Below are 22,514 nucleotides of genomic sequence, written 5' to 3'. Positions count from 1 at the left end.
CACCAAAACAATTGGCACATTTCTTATCCATTTTCCTGCTATCTAAATATCCCTAGTGACAAATATTTGTTCAGAAGCTGACCCTCCTGTGATCCAAACATTTGTGTGATCAAAAAAAAAAAAAAATATGTAAGTCAAACCAAGATGATCGTAGAAATATAAAGCTAAGAAGAATCAGAGATTGAGCACTTCAACTTTATATCCTATTGTCAATTACCTTTGGTCTCTTGCTACTCCTCATCATCTTTCTCGTCTCCTCCTGCTCCTTTCTGTTCCTTCTTCCTCCTTCGCCCACTTCTTTGTTTCTTCAAACTCTTTTCAACGTTTTTGACATTGCCTTGCAAATAATTGGCCCGTTTCCTGTAACATAAAAGTTCAAGTGAAACCTTATTTCTCATTAGTGATAGAGTAACAATGGGAGGGTTATAAGGAAAAAGATATTTGCCCAGATAACTACACTTTCCCACCTGATATTTTTAACTCACCAGATTTAATAAATCTGATAGAAATTACTCCACTTGGCTGCTCATATGGATCATCATAGTCATCATTATTATTCTCTATACAGTCATTTTGATTATGTGACCTTCCATAACAGAAATGCTCTCCTACTTCCCTGTGCTGACATCAGTGTTACCCACTCTTTAACACCCAGTTTAGAAATCATCTTGTCTTCGAAGCCTTCTCTTCCACTCCTAGTTTAGAGGGATTCCCTCCTCCTATGAACTTCAAATCTAAATAGTAATAACTCACATTATATTAGCATTTACAATTTTCAAAGCACTTTCACTTACTACTGTTGCCGTTGGGTATACAATCTCGTACCTCCTTGTGTTTGTGTGGATAGTTGGTAAAGAGGCACTTGAGAGGCTACCACATGCCAAGAACTTCACTAAGTGCTTTATGCACTTATCTCATTTAATCCTCACAACAACCCTAGAAGGTGGATAGTGTGTTTTCTATTTTGCAAATGATTAAACTGGGGCTTAAAGAGGTAAAATAATTCACTCAGGGTCACAGATTGCTAGTAATGGAGATGCTAGAATTTAAACATAGATCTGTTTGACTCTAATGTACAAGATTTTCCATTAGACCACTTTGCAGTATGAGTGAATAATGGCTAACAGCAGGTATGATAGACTTCCTATGTGCTGAGGCCTGTACACAAGCACTTCATGTGCATGATCTCATTTAATCTTCATAATGACTTGATGAGGCAGGTACTATTTCTATCATTTTCATTTTTCATGTGGGGAAACTGAGGCACAAAAAGGGAAAGTAACTTTCCGAGGTCATCAAAGTAGAGCCAGGATTCAAATCCAGACCTATCTAAATCTAAAGTACAATCTCTGTCCTACTACACTACACTAACCTGTCTCATTCTCCCCTCAAAGCTTGTAAATTCCTTCAGACTGGAACCTTGCCTTATCACTTTTTATATCCCACAGAGGAAATAAAAATGTTAGTTGATTTTATAAGAAACAGTTGATTTTTATGCTTATAGGACTTTTACTTTCTAAAGAACTAACCGTAATCCAAGAAGAAAAAAAAGTAGTAATGTTCATGGCAGAGGTAAGAAGGAAAATCCAAAGACAGAAAAAAAGAGAGAAAGATTTGCATACAATATTATGAAGAAGTAATGACATAAATAATCCTATCCTCATCTCATATTAGGTAGCATACAGAACAAGATACCAGGACCCTGTAAGTGCTACTTAGCTATACAGAAAAACAAGATCCTGCACATGTAGGTCCTAGAGATAGATAAGTCTGCCTTTGAAATTATGACTTTGAAGATAGTTACTAACTTTTCTCCCCTAAAACTATATTACTAGGTTGACACTGAGCTCCACTAGGTAAGAAAGATGTGGAGCAAAGAAACAAATCTTTTCCCAATTAATCATAAAAATGTCTCCAGGCATAAATGAAATGGTGAGGGCCAAAAATATATTTATGATTTATCCATGGCCTGTTTATGTTGCCATGTTGCGAACTGCAGCCTCAAAAAAATAATAACTGAAACAACTACACTGTTCTCAGTCCCTTGGGGCCAGACGTGTTTGAGACTGGAAGCTTACCTATCACTTCAGACTGGAACCTTACCTTATCACTTTTCTAAAAAGGTAAAATAATATGATACACTGAATATTACATAACATTCCCATGCGGTCTGGGGCAGCATCTCATAATCAAACACAGTAACATTTCTGCAACAAAATATATAAATATTCACTTTAGGAATTAAATAATGACCAGAAGGAATCTCAGTCCAGGTTTGTTGCAAAATGAGTACAACAAAGTTTTTAGGTTTGCAGAAATGTTTGAATTTCAGGATTTTAGAGACATTGGGAACTTATGCTTTCTTCTAATGCTGTGATGTCCATATAGCCTACTTTATATAATTAAAATGACTATGTTTTCTTTATCCACAGATGTTATTTTAAATTTGGTCATGTATATTTTACATTAATTAACAACAAAAAAGCAACATGGCCTTATTACTTCAAAACTGGCCTAGGTTTCAGAGGGCTTGGTTTTGGTTCAGCCTCATCACTAACTGGCTATATGACTAACATTTACTACTGAGATCCATGGTTAGATATTCTAATATCTAATGAAAATGCCCAACAGAGATAGTAGGAGTGAAATGATTTTTTCCACTGTCCTAGAGGTTGTTTTCTTTTCACATAAAGTGTCTTATATCATGGCTATCATACTCACACTGAAAAGTACAGGTCAATTTCTTGCATACTCATTCACTCACTGATGCATTTCCTCATTTATTAAATAAACATTATTCCAAATACTAGAGACATAAACATGAATAAGATATGGGACCTGTCTTTGAGGAGCTTAAAACTTAGAAGGGGAAGGTAGATATGTAGACTAACAATTATCTTACATTGAGATAAGTTCAAGTAGAGATGATCAGAGATTGGTAGAAGGCAGACAAGAAGAAGCCTGACCCAATGTGGTCAAGAGGATTGGAGTAAGCTTTCTAGAAGAGGTGACATCTAAGATGAGGCCTGCAGCCTGAGTGGAATGAGCCAGATAAAGAAAAGTGGAGGTGGGGAAATGCATAAGAACATTTCAATCAGTAGATACACTTTATGAGACTCAGAGTGACAAGGTGGCATGCTGCTTGTAAACATCAAGTAGAGTGGCATGGCTGGAAATGTTAAGTGAGCCCACTGGAAATTTCTAATGACACAGATCCACATAGTTGTGGGACAGTTTTTTTCTTCTAGGAATTCCCAGGGGCCTAGATCTAAGAGCAGAGAAGTGGTATGGATTCAGTTTCAATGAAACAAGGGGACCGGAAGCAAGAATGGATTAAAAAACTAGACAATGGGATCCAGGCTGAATTTAAAAAGCAGATGATGTTAAAAAAAGATGGCAGACCAGGAGAAATGAGAGCGTTAAAGAGGCTGAAGCCCTCAATGAGTTAAAGAACAGATGCAGCAAAAATAAAGCAAGGAAAAGGCTAGAGGACAAGGAACCTATGGTCAAAGAGTAGGATTTTGAACTTTAAGATTTCAGAGATTCAGAGGTTCAATTTTTAGTGAATAACAATGTTCAAGATGAGGGCATGAAACTGGGTGGCCAGTGATGAGTAAAGGGGCAATTCATCAGAATTGAATACATCAGGAAACTTTGTGGCTAGGGGCTCAAAGAAACAAAAACATGTATCATTGAAGGAATTTGTTGGGTGTTCTGGAATCTTAGGGGTTTAACATACCTGATCAGAAAGACAGAAATGGCATGAAGACAGAGCAAGATGGCAGAATAGAAGGCTCTACCAATTATCCCCACCCTACCCCACCACAAGAACACCAAATTTAACAACTACACAGAAAAAAGTACCTTCATAAGAACCAAAAATTAGGGGAGCACTCACAGTACCTGGTTTTAACTTCATATAGCTGAAAGAAGTACTGAAGAGAGTAGGAAAGACAGTACTGAATTGCCAATGCCACCTCTCCTCTATCCCCTAGCAGTGGCTGCATAGCACAGAAGGAGAACCTATGTGCTTGGGAGAGGAAGAGTGCAGCAATTGTGAGGCATTACATTGAACTCACAGCTGCCCCATCAAAGCAGAAAACAAAACCAGGCTGAACTCAGCTGATCCCTACTCACAGAGGGAGTATTTAAACCAGCTTTAGCCAGAGGGGAACCACCCATCCCAGTGATCGGAAATTGAATCTAGCAAGCCTTGCCACTGTGGGCCACAAGTTCAGTAGGGCCCTCAAATAAACTTGAAAGCCAGTCTAGGCCACAAGGAATGCAATTCTTAGGTGAGTCATAGTGCTGACTTGAGTTAAGAGGCAGTAGATTTGGGAGGCACAAAACCTACTGACACACTAGCCAGGGTGGCTAAGGGAATGCTAGTGCCACCTCTCTCCTAATTCCAGGCTGCAAAACTCACAGCTCCAAAAGAGGCTCCTTCCATCTGCTTCAGGAGAGGAGAGGGAAGAGTAAAGAGGACTTTGCCTTACATCTTGGATATCAGCTCAGTCACAGTAAGAAAGGGTACCAGTCAGAGTCAAGAGGTCCCCTTTTCAGGCCCTAGCTCACAGATGACAGTTCTAGCTACACCCTGAACCAGGAGAGAATGTACTGCCTTAAAAGGAAGGATCCAGTCCTGGCAGGACCTGCTGACCAAAAAGCCTTTGGGCCCTCAATAACAAGCAGTGATATCTAGGTAATATGCTGTGGACCTTGGGTAAGACTTTGAGACTTGCTGAATTCAGGTATGACTCAGCACATCCTCAGCTGTGGTGGCTACAGGGAGAGACTTTTTCTGCTTGAGAAAAACAGTAGGAAAAGTAAAGGGAACCTTGTCTTGAACCTTAGATACCAGCATAGAGACAAGGGAGTAGAGCCCCATGTGGACTTTTAGGGTACCCAATCCCAGGCCTTGGCTATTGGATGGCATTTCTAGACCTGCCCTAGGCCAGAGGGGAGCCCACTGCCCTGAAGGCTGGTGAGTCCCAGGCCAGGTAACATTCACCACTAACTGACAGAAGAGCCCTTGGGCTTTAAGGGACCATTGGCAGTACTCTCAGTGGGCCTGCAGTGATGGTTTTCACAGGGTAGGGCTCCTCTGCCTGTAGAAAGGGAAAGGAACGTGGAAATAACTGCACCTTGTGGTGAATGCCAGATAAACTGCAGTACTATAGGACACCAGGCATATTCCTAAGGTTTGACTCTAGTTCTTGGCTCCTGGAAGGTACTTCAGGACATGCCTGGGGCCTGCGGGAACTCACCACCCTAAAGAAAAGGATACAAGGCTGGCTGGCTTTGCCACCTGCTGTTTGTACAGCCCTAGTGCCTTGAGCAAACATAAGCAGTAGTCAAGTAGTGATTACAGTGGGCCTTGGACAAGACCTAGTGCTGTGTTGGCTTATGTTCTGACCCAGCGGAGTCCCAGTGGTGGTGGCCTCAGTGGGGCTTGCGTCACCCCACCACAAAGCTGCAGGCAGCTCAGCCCAGAGAGAGAGAGAGAGAGAGAGAGAGAGAGAGAGAGAGAGAGAGGGAGGGGGGGGGGGAGAGAGAGAGAGAGAGAGAGAGAGAGAGAGACTCCATTTCGTTGGGGAAAAGGAAGGGAAGAGAACAAGAGCCTATGAAGGTAATCCAGAGAATTCTTCTGATTTTAATCCAAGACCATTAAGGCAGTAGCCTTACAAGTCTGCAAGAGCCACAGCATCACTGGGTTTGGTGTTCCTCCTAATGTGAATACAGCTTAGCTCACAACATTCAAGTCCCTTAGAACACCTGGAAAGCTGTCCAAAGAAACATAGGTACAAACAAGCCCAGACAGTGAAGAGTACAATGAATACCCAACTCTTCAATGCCCAGACACAGATGAACATTCACAAGCATCAAGACCATCCAGGAAAATGTGAAATCACCAAATGAACTAAATAAAGCATCAGAAATAAATCCTGGAGAAACAGAGACATGTTACTTTTCAGACAAAGAATTCAAAATAGCTGTTTTGAGGAAATACAAATAAATTTAATAGAAACCAGACCAGGAATCCAGATTTCTATCAGATAAATTTAACAAAGACGTTGAAATGATTAAAAATAATCAGGCAGAAATTCTGGAGTTAAAAATGCAATTGATATACTGAAAAATGCATCAGAATCTTTTAATAGCAGACTGATCCAGCAAAAGAAAAAAATTAGTGAGCTTGAAGTTATGCTATTTTAAAATACATTTAATATCATTTAAAATGGTAAGAGGAGACAAAATTAAAAAGAATTTAAAAAACAATAAATCATGCTTATAAGATTTAGAAACTGGGCCCCTTCCTGAAACCTTACACTAAAATTAACTCTAGGTGGATTAAATAACTTAAACATAAGATCTAACACCATAAAAACCCTAGAAGAAAACCTAGGCAAAACCATTCAGGACATAAGCATAGGCAAGGACTTCATGACTGAAACACCAAAAGCATTGGCAACAAAAATCAAAATAGACAAATGGGATCTAACTAAACTCCAGAGCTTCTGTACAGCAAAAGAAACAATCATTAGAGTGAACTGGCAACCAACAGAATAGGGAAAAAATTTTGCAATCTACCCATCTGACAAAGGGCTAATATCCAGAATGTACAAAGAACTAAAACAGATTTACAAGAATAAAACAAACAAACCCATTCAAAAGTGGGTGAAGGATATGAACAGACACTTTTGAAAAGAAAACATTTATGAGGCCAACAAACATATGAAAAAGTGCTCATCATCACTGGTCATTAAAGAAATGCAAATCAAAATCACATTGAGATACCATCTCACACCAGTTAGAATGGTGATCATTAAAAAATCTGGAGACAGCAGATGCTGGAAAAGATGTGGAGAAATAGGAACACTTTTACACTGTTGGTAGGAGTGTAAGTGAGTTCAACCATTGTGGAAGACAGTGTGGCGATTCCTCAAGGACCTAGAAATAGAAATTCCATTACTAGGTATACATCCAAAGGATTATAAATCGTTCTATTATAAAGACACATGCACACGTATATTCATTGTGGCACTGTTTACAATAGCAAAGACCTGGAACCAACCCAAATGCCCATCGATGATAGACTGGACAAGGAAAATGTGGCACACATACACCATGAAATACTATGCAGCCATAAAAAACGATGAGTTCATGTCCTTTGTAAGGACATGGATGAATCTGGAAACCATCATTCTCAGCAAACTGACATAAGAACAGAAAATCAAACACTGCATGTTCTCATTCATAGGCAGGTGTTGAACAATGAGAACACATGGACACGGGGAGGGGAGCATCACACACTGGGGTCTGTTGAGGGGAACAGGGGAGGGACAGTGGGGGGTAGGGAGGTTGGGGAGGGATAACATGGGAAGAAATGCCAGATATAGGTGATGGGTGGATGGAGGCAGCAAACCACATTGCCATGTCGGTACCCATACAACAATCCTGCATGTTCTGCACATGTACAACAGAACCTAAAGTGCAACTTAAAAAAAAAAATTATATATATATATATATATATATATATATATATATATGAAGATTTAGAAAATAGTCTTAAAAGGGCAAATTTAACAGTTAGTGACCTTAAAAAAGAGGTAGAGAAGGTGTTAGGGTTAGAAAGTTTGTTCAAAGCAATAATAACAGAGAATGTCCCAAACCTAGACAAAGATATCAATATACAAGTACAAGAATGTTACAGAATACTCAGCAGATTTAACCCAAAGAAGATGACCTCAAGGCATTTAATAATCAAACTTTCAAAGATCAGTGATGAACAATGGATCCTAAAAGCACTAAGAGAAAAGAAACAAATAACATACAATGGAGATCCAGTATGTCTGGCAGTAGAGTTATCAGCAGAAACCTTATGGCCAGGAGAAAGTGGCATGATATATATATAAGGTGCTGAAGGAAAAATAAGACATATTACTCTTTCACCATAGAAGAGTATGTCCAAAGAAAATATCCTTCAAACATGAAGAAAAATAAAGACTTTCCCAGACAAACAAAAGCTGGGGGATTTTATCAATACCAGATCTGTCCTACACAAAATGCTAAATGAAATACTTCAATGAGAAAGAAAAGGATGTTAATGACCAATAATAAATCATCTGAAGCTATAAAACTCACTGGTAATATTAAGTATATAGAAAACCACAAAATATTATAACAATGTAACTTTGTTGTATAAACTGCTCTTAAGTGGAAATAATAAAAGATGAACCAATCAAAAATATTAACTACAACAATTCTTCAAAACATAGACAACTATAGGATATAAACAGAAATAACAAAAAGTTTAAAAGTTGAAGGATGAACCTATGATGTAAAGTTTTGATGAGTTTCCTTTTTGCTTGTTTGTTTATGTAATGTGATGTTGTTATCAGCTTAAAATAATAGGTTATTAGATAGTATTTGCAAGCCTCATGGTAACCTCAAATCAAAAAACATAATGGATTGACAGAAAATAAAAAGCAAGAAACTAAATCATATCACCACAGAAAGTCACCATCACTAGAGGAAGATAGGAAGGAAGGAAAGTAGAAGGAGAAGACTACAAAGCCACCAGAAAACAAATAATAAAATGGCAGAAGTAAGTCATTACTTACCAATAATAATATGGAATATAAATGGACTACATTCTCCAATCAAAAGACATGGAGTGGCTGAATGGATATAAAAACGAGACCCAATCATCAGTTGTCTACAAGAAACACACTTCACCTATAAAGACACATACAGACTGAAAGTAAAGGAATGAAAAAATGACATTCCATACCAAAGGAAACCAAGAAAGAGCAGGAGTAGATATACTTACATCCAGAAACAACATATTTCAAAGCAAAACTATATGAAGAGACAAAGACAGTCATCACATAATGATAGAGGCCAATTCAGCAATGGAATACAGCAATTGTAAATATATGTGCACCCAACACTGGAACATTCAGATACATAACACAAATAGTATTAGAGCTAAAGATAGAGATAGAACCCAATACAATAATAGCTAGGGACTTCAACATCCTACTGTCTGCACTGGACAGAAAATGAACAAAGTAGCATCAGACTTAATCTACACTGAAATCAACAACAAGAGGAATTTTGAAAACTATACAAAGACATGGAAATTAAACAATATGCTCCTGAGTAGCCAATGAATCAATGAAGAGATTAAGAAGGAAATTAAAACATTTCTTGAAACAACTGATAATGGAAACATGATATACCAAAACCTGGGATGTAACAGAAGCAGTAAAACAGAGGGAAGATTATAGCTATAAGTACCTATATCAAAAAGAGGAAAAATTTCACATAAACAGCCTGATGATACATCTTAAATAACTAGAAAAGCAAGATGAAGCCAAACCCAATATTCGGAGAATAAAAATAATAATGATCAGAGCAGAAATAAATAAATTTGAAATGAAGAAAACAATAAAACTTTTATTAAATTTACAAATTTTTTAACAATTTTATTAAATTCACAAACCTTTAGCCCAGACTAAGCAAAAAAGAGAGAAGACCCTAATAAGTAAAATCAGAGATGAAAAAGAAGACATTATAACTGATACCATAGAAATTCAAAGGTTCAATAGTGGTTATTCTGAGCAACTATATGCCAATAAATTGGAAAATTTAGGAGAAATGGAAAAATTTCTAGACATATACAACCTAACAAAATTGAACCAGGAAGAAATCCAAAACCTGAACAGACCAATAATAAGTAATGGGAGCAAAGCTATAATAAAACTCTCCCAGCAAAGAAAAGCCCAGGACCCACGGGCTGGGTATGGTGACTCACATCAGTAATCCCAGCACTTTGGGAAGCCAAGGCAGGTGGATTCCTTGAGCTCAGGAGTTTGAGACAAGCCTGGGCAACATGGTCAAACCCTGTCTCTATCAAATATACAAAAATTAGCTGGGTGTGTTGGCATACGCCTGTAGTTCTAGGTACTGGGGAGGCTGAAGTGGGAGGATTGCTGGAGCTCGGGAAGTTGAGGCTGCAGTGAACCATGACTGTGCCACTGCACTCCAGCCTGGGTGACAGAGTGAGAACTTGTCTCAAAAAAAAAAAAAAAAAAAAAAAAAAAAAAAAATTTCTCAAAAAAAAAAAAAAAAAAAAAAAAAAAAAAATTCCCAAGTTTACTTCCAGAGAAGCCATCTACATGCTAACTTTTTATCTGTACCTCCTTTATGGACTATGATTTTCTCCCTTGGATACTTGGACTATTAGACTATGTGTTCCTGGAGAGCACAGAGCATAATCTGATTCACTTCCTTATCCTTCACAGCACCTAACACAAGGCCTGGAGCCCAGATGTTCTTGAAAGCATTAGATGTTCTTGAATGATATAATGAAATGAAGTAGAGATATCTCAGAAAGATCAGTGTGGCAAGACATTGCAGGATGGATTAGAGGGAGAGTAGATTAGGAGTCCAGGTATATGTCCAAACTGGTTTGGCAGGTAGCCTTAATTCCTCTTTACCTAAGGCCAATGCCATACGTTCCTGGTATTTAAATACCAGGAAGCTTCTCTGGAAGCTGCCTCCCAGCCATCCTCCAAGCCTTACTTGCAGCCCCATCCCAGATAGTGTCTCTCTTATAATAACCTCTTGGATTAGATATATCACTATGACCTCTCAGCTCTGAAAGTTGTCTGCTCTTTAGATGCTACCTTTAGTTCCCTTTTGCCCCTCTCCTGAAGTTACTTGCCTAGAATGGGGAAAAGCACTCAAGACTGGGACTAAATTGCAACAAAAAAATGGGAGAAGGGGCAAATTCCAGACTCATTCCAAGGAAGAACAAAACAAAACAAAAAAATGACAAGGAGAGTAAGTGAAAAGATTATATACTAAAGATAAATGAAAAGAAATAGTCACCGATGACTCCAAGGTTCTAACTTGGGAAACTAAAGAAATCACTGACAGGAATGGAGAAGTGTCAAGAGGAGATGATTTAGGAGAAAAAGATGAGTTCACTTTTGCACATGTTGCATTTGAGGTGCTGATAAAACATCTAATCCACAAGAGTGACTGGGAATACAGAACAGATAGAGGTGAAGATTTTAGGATTTGGATTTAACAGTAATTTACCCAGAGAATCTTGGAATACTATGGACCAAAAGTCATGTAGAAATCATCTAACTCAAGTCTCTACTACAATCATGTAAGAAAATCAATACTCAAAGAAATTAAACACATCCATGAAATGTAGTAGAAGCAGAATTGGAACACACACCTTTTAAAATGTTCTTCCTACTATATATTTCTAACACTCTCTGATAAATGAAAGTAAAGCTTTGGGAAACAACCACACTTTGGAGAACAAAGGAAAGCAGGCTGAGATGGATCAAAATTGTAAGAGGAACAAAGAAATCCAAGGGAGGAAAATTTCAAGAAGGGAGCAGTCAACAGCGTACTCTGTGACAAAAAGATCGAGTTGAATGGGAATTGAGAAAAAGCCACTTCATTTTGCAATGCAGTTATTAGTTACTTGGCAACAGAATGTTCTTGTTAATAGTACCTACTACGCCAGAGTTCTCTGAAGTGCTGTCCTTGGAGTCCTTGCAATGGGAACACCTCAGACATATGATCTGCATATAATGAGGTTCTCTTATTATTTCAGTAATTAAATTACTCTGAACAGCATCCAAGAAGAATCAGCTTCATACGAATTTCAAATCTATAGTGACTCATGTTAGAACAGCGTTCCAGTTTTCTCACATTCTCATCTGACATATTTTATCAAAGTTCTTAAAGACTAGTCATACTTTTAAAATTTGTAGATTTTATTTCCTTCCTCTGAATCCAGATGTATATAATCCTAGGAATTTCTAACTGTCCAGTAGCTCACTAATTACTGCATAAAGTTTTTCAAAATAATATAATTATGTTGTACCGTATAATGAGACATGCAAACATAGAAAATTGAAAATGTAAATGTCCATTTTAAAAATTCAATGGGTGATGTATTTTTAGGCAGTTTTTGACACATTTATTCCCAGTTCTTTACCTCCCGTTGTAAGAAAATAAGTGGCACTAAGACTATCAGCATAATGAATATCACATTATAATACAGAGAATCATGCAGCAGGATTTGTCTAAATGTAGAAATTTTCAGTAACAGCCATCTGGCAAGTAGCAACATTGAAAATGTATGGGGGATGTGCTTTTTACATCATCTGTGTATCAGATGATCTACAATCTTTAAAAAAATAGACATTTTATTAGTTGAAAGAAAACAGTTTTAACATTTTCAAACTGAATTTTGAATTCTGTCTTAATTCAAAGTTACAAATTCAATCTGATAGGAAGAAAAGGAACATGAAAATACATTTCATCTGAGTTTAACAGACACGGTATTATAACGTTTAAATGCTTCACCTTATCAAAGCTACATACACACTCAAGTATCATATCATTACATAATCCACAGATGTTTAAATGGCATATGCACAGAGATTTAAACTTTATCTAAAAACAGATTAAGATTAGAAACTGAATCTGGTACTTGAGACTACTGTCGCTAGCTATAGTAATAGCTGTTATAAGAACAATTCAGCTACCTCCCCCTTTCAAGTCCTCCCCTTAAAACTCCTCTCTCCTGCTTCCTTTTGTCACTATCCACTTGATCTTTTCCTTCCTTCTCTTCTATGCAAAGGCTTAAGCCTACTAGTGACACTCAAACCTAATGAAGCTTCTGATCCCTATTAATGAGGATAAAAATAGATCTTATATAACCTTGAGGATGCAATAAATTTCAAAACACATCTTATATGTTAGTTTAATATGGCTATTAGAAAATTCTTAGAAAGTTTTTCACTAATGCTCTCTGCTTCCTTTTGTATGTACAAGTTCAAGCCGGTTTGAGTCCTCTGTGTACTGGGTTCATATCACACTAGAACTCAAGTCAAGTGGCAGTAAACTAGAGATTCAGTTATAGATTATTCCACTGGCAAAGTTCAGCCATATCTGCTCAGAAATGACAATCAGTTAAGGGGTCTATAGTGAGAAGACCACCATCCGAATGTAATTAATTCTGTGAAAAGGACCCCGTCCATCTATTCCAAATCTGTCCCCCTTCAAAACCGAGCTCAAATGGCACCTCTACCATGAAGCCTGACCCGCCCTCTCCCACTTAGCCTGATCTCCACTGCTTCAAAACTTTTGTAAGTTATTGTCACCATCCATTTTAGTCCTTAATTGTTTTCATCTTATATTGTAATTTAAATGTGTCATACTTCTGATTTGTTTTAAGGTGGATTTAAGCTCCTTAAAAGTAGGGCCTGTGTCTTTAAAATGTCTGTAGCCTCTGTTATACCTGGCACAAGTGAACACTGAATGAATATGGTCAATAGTGGAAAAAATGAATTAGGCACCAAAAACTGAAGTACCTACAGCTCTGGTGCATAATTGCCCTTTTCACCTACACTGCTTTTACTTCTCCCACCAGCTTAAATTGCTTCTGATTTTTTAATCTCTCTAATTCTTGCCAGTTGTTAGCTCCTTAGGTGATCCTTAAAAAAACAAAAACAAAAACAAAAAACCCACTATCCAAATTGCAGAGGATGAGGAATATCAAAACATCATTTGTTTTGGCTTGCAACTGAAGGCCAAGAGGAGAGCTACAATAGCTCTTTCTTAAAGGAATGCTCGGTTATTTAATGTGTAAGACAGGATTCAGCAAGAGGAAGAGCTTAAGGATATCTTCCGAAGCAAAAAAGATCATCCAAAAGAGGCCCAAATCACAATGCTGCAGATAGTTATTTAGCTTTTGGTACCTCTGATTTAGACAAACGATTGTGTTTGGCTTCTTTCTTTTCCTTTTTAAGCCACCACATATTGATTTTACTTCTGTGTCTATTTCTTTTTTATGGGTTATTTTACCTACTCTAATATTGTATCTATCTCTTTATTATTTGAAATGGAGAACAGAAAGTGAGTTAAGGAAATTTTTCTAAGGAGATATCTTGCCATGCAAAAGCAAACGTTGTCCTCTACTTAGCTCCTTGTTTGATATCAGGAATGAGATTTCCCCATTCTTACACCATTATTTCCCTTGCTTCTAAAATCAGCCTATCACAATAGGCTGAAAGCGCTCATCTGCTCTCAATCATTGTTCCTGGAAATTCATCTAAGCAGCAAGATGAATCTGCTACCTGCTCCAAGGGGCATGATAGTCAGCTCAAGATGACAGAAGGAGCATACTGCTCTTGCACAAAATAGTAAAATAAATAAATAAAACATAGCAAACCAAAATGTATAGTATCCAATATATACACTAATTCACATTGTTCAAGTTTCTCAAGCAATTTGTATTATGCAGAAAGAAGGAAATATATTAGTATCAGATAATCCTTTGGATATCATTTTAAAGAACAAAAAATCCAGGGGACCTGAACACCCGCATAAAATTCCTTTGCAGAGGCATTTTAACACCATAATGAAGTGATCATAACAAACTTAGTATCCTAGAATGTCTTTAAATTGCATAGTATATTCCTAGCCACCAATTTCTAGCAAATGTTACCTCATTGGTTTTTTTCTCTTTTTTTTTTTTAAAGATGGGGTTTCACCATGATGGCCAGGCTGGTCTTGAACTCCTGACCTCAGTTGATCCACCCACCTCGGCCTCCCAAAGTGCTAGGATTACAGGCGTGAGCCACCGCGCCCGGTCACCTCATTGTTAATCATGGGTTTTTTAATACAATATCAACCTTTGAAGAGAAGAAGGAAGGGTCAAAAATTCCACTCCTACTGCCAATCACTTTGATGATCTTTATCCAAAGTAAGGTAGTGTATATAGTCTAACTCTTCCTGTGAAATCTAAACCATATTCTGGTAACTCAACTACGACTGCCCCATTAACTTCAATAAAAACATCAAAAATGCTTAACCTTTAACAGGCACCTTATCTTTATCAGAGAATTTAAGGAGGTATTTATTCTCAGAGTAGTGACTTTGCACCCGCATAAACCTGAGAGTGAGTGCTTCCCTCAACTTTGTGCTCCAAGTGCCTCACTCACCTCACTCTAGTCCTGACTGTGCTCTGTATCTCTGTACCCACTCTGTCCCCATAGGTAGGGAGCTAGTTAAAAAAAAAAAAAAAAAAAAAAAAAAAAACTTGGAAGCATCATGCTAGTAGTCCATTGGTATTTTGTATAAGATGCTAAGAAGAAATCGGTTTACCAATTGGCTTCAAGACAGACCAAGGCTTTATGACACAATGGTAAATGATCATTAAAGAACAATGGCAGATGACTCAATGGAAACAAACACTTCTAGGAACTGTTCTGAGCTGCAGTTAACAGCCACCCCCCACTGCACACACACCAAGCTTGCTAATTTATTTTCTCTTCTAATTGTGGGTTTGTTTGATGAGGGAATGTATAGATACTATGCATGAAGAAAATCTATGAAAAATAAAATAATATGCATTTATTTTTTTTTAATCTTTTATTTTTGAGACAGAGTTTTGCTCTTATTGCTGAGGCTGGAGTGTAATTGCGCGATCTTGGCTCACTGCAATCTCCGCCTCCCAGGTTCAAGCAATTCTCCTGCCTAAGTCTCCCAAGTAGCTGGGATTACAGGTGTGCACCACCATACCTGGCTATTTTTGTATTTTTAGTAGAGACGGGGTTTCACCATGTTGGCCAGGATAGTCTCGAACTCCTGACCTCAAGTGATCTGCCTGCCTCGGCCTCCCAAAGTGCTGGGATTACAGGCATGAGCCATCGCACCCAGCTGATAACATGCATTTTAAAAACATATTATGGCCACCGCACCCAGCTGATAACATGCATTTTAAAAACATATTATGGCAACTCTAGTTTTAGGTTTTTCCCAAGCTACCATAGTTTCAACATAAAGAACCCAAACATAATCCCTATCTTTCTGAAATATATTAATAAATATGTCTATACACAAATACTCATGTTTACTTAGCAACCAGCAAATAAAAGTTTATGTTTGCTTACCTCCTCCAGCAAAGAGAGCAGCAATAAAAGGACAGATATCCCAGGCTCACGAGGCTGACTACACCAACCCCACACATTCGCATCATCTGTTTAGGCTCTGTTGGTTTAATTACATCCTGTTACTTTTATGACTTAAGCAAGAGAAGTAAATCCAAGCTCTTTCATAAATTCTTTATTTAAAAAACCTATCAGTTAATAAAGTAAAATGAGGAAGTATTCTTATACGACAGGTGAATATCCTTGCTACTTTATAAGGAACAGGAGTTCATGAAATGTTCTTGAAATACAACTGAAAGCTACACTTTCAATATGTATCCCTTAATGAAGCCTTAACACAATGATCCTACTCTTTTTGTACAATCATTGATTATTATGATGCATACTACATATTTCTTCCTCTGGCCCTAAATAGGCTTTTTCCCTTGGCCATATGTTGTACATCCTAGAGCACTTGGGGAGCACATTAATCTGTGAACCGTTAACTTGGTAAATAAATAGCTTCTTGGTAAATGAATAGCTTCTTAGTACTTGGATGGGAGACTGCCTGGGAATACCAGGTGCTGTAGGTTTACTTCCAAATTACAAAACATTAAACAAGGAATCAAGAATTCACAGGTGAAATAAGCATATTTTAGTGTTACATTCATTGCAAAATGCATTCTAATGTGATTGGGGAATTGTAAGTCACGGTTAAATTTTTTCCTCTTCAAGAACCAAATGTTGCTTCATACATAATATGAAGACTAAACTGATAAATGAAGTATAAACAACATGTGACAGTGTTAAAATTGTAAAATTATATTCATGATCAGGTTTTAGTTTTCAGTATTAATACTACATGTTCAACAAAAAGCTGCAAATTGAATAGGGACTATATTTACTTAAGATATTATTTAGCATGCATCCTTTTTGTAGTATTTGTTAGTGTTTCATCATATTAAATCCATGTAGCATAAGAGCAACTGGAAATACATCCCCACTATCCAAATGAAGGTAGCAACAACAGATGGTTCAGTTCTCAAAACTTTGTAAAGAAAAAAAATATTCAGAACCTAATTTAAAAACTATAGAACAAGACTTGGTATGGTGGCTCACACCTATAAATTCCAGCACTTTGGGAGGCCGAGGCAGGAGAATTTCTGGAGCCCGAAAGTTTGAGACCACCCTGGGAAGCCTAGGGAAACCCTGTCTCTGTAAAAAATTTAAAAATTAGTCAGGCATGCTGGCACACAACTGTAGTCCCAACTACTCAGGGATCTTGAGCCCTGGAGGTCAAGGTTGCAGTGAGCTGTGATCACATCACCATTGCACTCCAGCTTGGGTGACAGAGTGAGGCACTGCCTCAAAAATTACCCAATAAAACAAAGAAAAACTAATAAGCAGGCCTTAACAAGAAACATTCAACTCTACTGCACACTGAGATGTTAAAGACAAGACAAATGGGAAGAATTCTACCCAGAAAGAAAAGCTGGGCAAGAAAAAGTAAGCTAAGGCATGACCAACTGGTATCTTCTCTCAGCCATTGAGCATACCATAGAGCCTGGAACCTTTAGGATAAAACACAGAGAGTGACTAAAGCAAAAGAAAAGGTGAGACTAATTTTGAATTACCAAAGTCACCATCTAAAGGCTCAGCAGAAACTGCTACTGAATAGAGTCGTGACCACCTCAGGACTGTGTAAGGAGCATTGATCTAGGGCTGGGANATTGATTAATCAGATGTCCACAAAAATATAATATACTTGTATAATATGGAGCTACTTGTAATAGCAAAAAATAAAATTACTAGATGCCCAACTCTCGGGAATTGGCTTAATAAATTATATATATGTATAATATTAGGAAGAATATTTTCAAAGACTTTTTAATGGACTAGGACAATTTATCTGATATAAGTGACTAAAAAGGTAGACTACACATTATATATAAGATTTAATTCTACTTAAAATGTACCTATGCATGTGTATTATATATGTAGATTACATGTGCATTACCAAAAATAATAGTAACTATCTCTGAGTGGTGTGATTATGAATAATTTATTTTATAATTTTTGAACATTTTCTAAATTTTCTATAGGAACAATAAAAATTATTTGTTCCTTTGTACATACTGTAGTTGTCTTATTCTTACTAACAGAGAAGCAGTGATGCTATTGCTTTCCTTTGTAGAAAATCAATCCCATCTTCTAGGATATCTTCACCTTTGTTGCTATCACCCCATTTGATCAGTGATTTATTCTTGGTACTCTAGAATCTTGCCCAAATGCCAAATTAAGTATTAAGCTGGGAAATCCAAATGTGAACTTATGCCATTGTGATCTGTTTATTTAATTTAAAATAATAGAAATAAATGAAAGAGAATGAACTTACCATCTCTTAATGGAGCAAAACATTTGAATCTACCAGTCCCAGATGATGAAAAACAGCATTTCTGTCTCAAACATTCACTCTCATTAAGCTCTTGCAGCTCATTACAAGCTTTTACCACCTGATTTTCCCTGACAATGCAAGCTTTTAGAAAAAAAAAATTTAAGAAAGAGAATTCAGCATGGTTAATTAGCATTTTTCCTAATTAAATAATTACTGCAAGACAAGAAAACATTCAATGGCATATACAACTAGTGATGAGTGCTAAAAGAAAATAAGAATTAAGCTAAAAGTTACCACTACGTTATTTAACACCACATTTTCAAATCTAGAAAAACTGCAGAAAAATACAAGTTGTTAACAAATCATTAGTAAGGTAGTTTTAAAGGACAATAAATCACGAGCTGAGTGGTGGAGATACAAATATAACACAGAAGAAACTAAATAATGGCAGGTCAATGCCTTTAAAACATCCCTTGTTAAAATGATCCCACATGTATCCTCTGGTTTAACATTACTAAGCTACAGAAAGTCATTGAATGCATCAATGAGAATGAATGTAAGTAAAAATTAAATAGTTTGCTGCTAGTGACTAAAGTAAGTGATATACACTGGTATTGACCTACTTTTTGTGAACACTTATCATATTGGCACTACAATATATTTTAAGATTCTTTGTTTCAGCCTTAAGTTATGACTCTATAATTTTGAATAGGCAATGATTTATGGCATGAACACCAAGATTCATGCAACTTAATAAATTTGTACATACCTGAATCTAAAAGACTTGCAAGCTCAAATAGCTTATTTTCTAAAATATCCTGCTTTATAAGAGAAACAAAAAAAACTAAAAAGCATGATATCAGATTTTTATTCAAAAATCAAAACCTCCACAGTATGTCAATGCGTTAAGGCCAGAATAGATTCTGTTCAATCTCATACTATCAACAATTACAAACTTAAAAACAGTAACTGATGTTTTATAAGCACTCTAAAGGACTTCAACATCAGCAAAGAATAATGTAATTGTTTTATGCAAATTTTAACCTCTTACTATATTTTATTACATTCCCCTTTTTGAAAGATTGGCAATTCCTGAAGCCAAGGTAAAAGTAATAATGTCTACCATTCTTTAGGCACCGGGGCCAGGAACATTGCTTTACACTCTTTATTACTAATCTTAGCAACAAAACTCCCAAACTGAGTTTATAACCTCTGTTTTAAAAATAAGAAAATAAAGGATCAAAGTAACTTATGCAAGATCACAAATTTAATGCACTACCAAGTGACCTAGGTACTCATTTTCCAAACATTTTAGACATGAGAGTTTATCCTCCTTGTTACATATTCTAAGTAATCTGCTCTTCAATTCTGCTAGGACCTGAGTGACTCTTCTCCCCTAGGTTGGATTGCATCTAGTGTTCAGTTCTGGGTGTCAAACACCCAGAAAACGGTGACAATAGTCAGGACTACTCAGACATGGGATGGACTTCCTTGCATGCTGAGTTTCTCGCCATGTGTACTGTTCAAACACCACTTTCCAGAAATGCTAAACAGAGGGTTAGGGTTAGGGTTAAATCATAGAAGAGGCTAGACTATATGATCTCTAAGAACATGTTAATTTATACTTTAAGTGCATCTGATGGACTTTATGCTAGATATTAAAATTAACTTTCAGGCTCAAATTATTAATAGATGTTGCTAATTTTAAAGAATCAAAAGGGTAGAATAATTGTTTTTGGTCAGGCTTAAGTATATAATTTAGTCCAAAGGGAGAAAGATCAGGTGATCTCTCAAGCTTCCCTGCCAGTGTGTCTCCAGGTTATCATTTTAACATGCAAGAGATAAATATTTTACAGATAATAGCCTAATGACAAAACAACGAACTTTTTTTTTTCATGCTTAAGTGGTAAGAGTGTTTATTTTCAATTATGTGGGGGAGAAATAAATTGGTTAAAATATTTCATGTTTTATGAAGCTGTAATTATTCTCTCCAAAGAAGACAGTATGCACATTTCATAAATATTTAATCATTGTTTGAATCAACCTAGGTCAGATGTTTCTCTTAAAATGCAACAATTTTATTTTGTTGGACAAAATTGTTACTTCATATAATCAATTTTTATTTATTGCACCAGGTTGAAGAAATATTTGGGAAATGCAGATATCTTACCTGGACAAGTCTTAAAGGTGGTTTCAGTGTCTGTACAATGTAGTTATTATGGGTAAGTATGTGACTATTTACATCTGTTATTTTCATAAGCTCTAAAGCTAAAATCATCATTAGTTGTTGTTTATGACTAACTTTGACACTCAAACCATTCTTTCAGCCTATACAACATAACACTTTCTCAGATTTCTTTTCTATTTACTCAATTTGACTATGGCAGTATTTTGAGTTTATTTAAGGAACTTGTTTATTTTGCTATTCTCATTGCTAGATGCCTATTTTAAACTTAATGAAACAAGTATAAAGGAACAAAGAGATTGATTCAAGGTCACTAAAGGATTCAGTGGTAAGGCCTGGAATTGAAGAATAGATCTAATTTTGTGCTTATAGAGTATACAAAATTCTGTTAGAATAAATTTTGCATGATTTTTCATAAGAGCTTTTTCTTTGTAATTCACATATGCCAATTTATATGAAGCTTCTCCTTGAAAGGGCACCACATGCCATACAAAATGTAACGTGTTTATCTGTGGTTAATAATTCTCAGGGGTCATCATGTGCTTGATAAACACATTATACACAGAATCACAAAAAGATGGTGGGACTTGAAACCTGGGCTTACTATCATTAAAACAGATGGGAAAACATCTGGCATATTCCATAACATCAGTCACATAGTACCCTCACTAATGCCACAGAAAACATCAATTTCACAATACTGGGTCAGTGACTAAATTTCAGGTAATGCCGTTCAGGTAAATTGTGAAAGATTTATATATTTGTGAAGGAAAAGTATTTTATAAACAGTAACAAACATTTATGAAATGCCTTATGAATATTATTGCAGTTCGTCCTCATAATTATTTGTAGTAAATATCATCATTTCAAAGATGAGAGCACAGATGTTCAGAGAGATTGTCTTGCCTAAGCCAAAGGGAAGAGCCAGGATTCAAACTCAGCTCTGTCCCACTCCAATGCTAATACGCCACAGTGCTTACTAAACATTTACTGTTTTCTAAGCAAGAACATTAGAAGGGGGAAAAAATCAAACAAGAACTTACTTGTTGGAAAGAAAAAATTCAGCAGAGCTTCCAATGCGAAATCTTTTCCCAGAGATTGGCCACTAGCATCTTCACTGTTTTTCTGGCTCCATCCAATTTGAGGCACATTTGGAAATTCTTAAGAAGTAAAATGATTCATCTCAACATATAAAGCATTAATCACTTTCAACAACCCTTTAATAGTAATTACTTTTGCTTAAATTAATTCTAGAAAATCACATAGCTAATAGATATACTTTTATAACAGCTTAGGCATTACTAATAATCAGAATGCAATTTTGTTGTGAAACTCAAAAGTGTTAAATTTACAAATGCTTAAGCTATAGGCTGACACATCCTATTGTTGGGCTGTAAGCTGATTTACAACAGTAAACTTGCCTCTGAATAATGGCATTGACATTAAGAGGTCTAATCAATTGATGAACTGAAAACAGTATGTATTCTAACTAAAGCAGATCCCATCATAGAAACTCTTGGAAAATATGTTAGCTTACATATACATTGATAAAAATCAAGGCCTTAGACACAGTAGAACCTTCCTTATCCTTCTTTCTTGCTATTTTAAAGAACTGGTTTTTAGCCTTATTTACACAATTCCCTCCTATGTAAGAGGATAACACAGATTTGTCCATATCATTAAATATTTCCCAAAATTATCTTTAATAATGTCACGGAATTCTATTATATGGCTCTCTTACAGTTGAGTTAGCAATTTCCCCATAGGACATTTAGGTTGTTTACAATTTATTGATGTTATAAAGAATACTGCAATGATTATCATTACATTATCATTAGCTTGCAATGGTTATGATTGAAGTTTTATATATTTGTAAATATTCATGAGAAATTACTTAAGATAAATTCTTAAGGCATGGTTCTTGATTATGTCCAAATTACCCTCCAGCATGGCTACCCCAAAA

The 22,514-nt window shown here is 36.4% G+C and overlaps 1 protein-coding gene across 1 annotated transcript in view; it reads right to left on the bottom strand.

Moving 5' to 3' along the window:
• Positions 1–230: 230 nt before the first annotated feature.
• The window catches only part of FMR1NB (FMR1 neighbor), a 38,965-nt gene continuing 16,681 nt past the window's right edge, over positions 231–22,514 (bottom strand). The window contains exons 2-5 of the mRNA XM_017513838.2: positions 21,595–21,711; positions 18,367–18,507; positions 15,996–16,092; positions 231–360 (exon numbers count right to left, since the gene is read on the bottom strand). Coding sequence (XP_017369327.1) covers positions 231–360; positions 15,996–16,092; positions 18,367–18,507; positions 21,595–21,711 — 485 coding nt within the window. The remainder of the gene's footprint in view (positions 361–15,995; positions 16,093–18,366; positions 18,508–21,594; positions 21,712–22,514) is intronic.

This window comes from Cebus imitator, unplaced genomic scaffold, assembly GCF_001604975.1.
Source record: "Cebus imitator isolate Cc_AM_T3 unplaced genomic scaffold, Cebus_imitator-1.0 Scaffold505, whole genome shotgun sequence".
NCBI lineage: Eukaryota > Metazoa > Chordata > Mammalia > Primates > Cebidae > Cebus > Cebus imitator.
The sequence above is the reverse complement of the archived record's forward strand: the minus strand, read 5'-3'. Positions and strand labels throughout refer to the sequence as shown.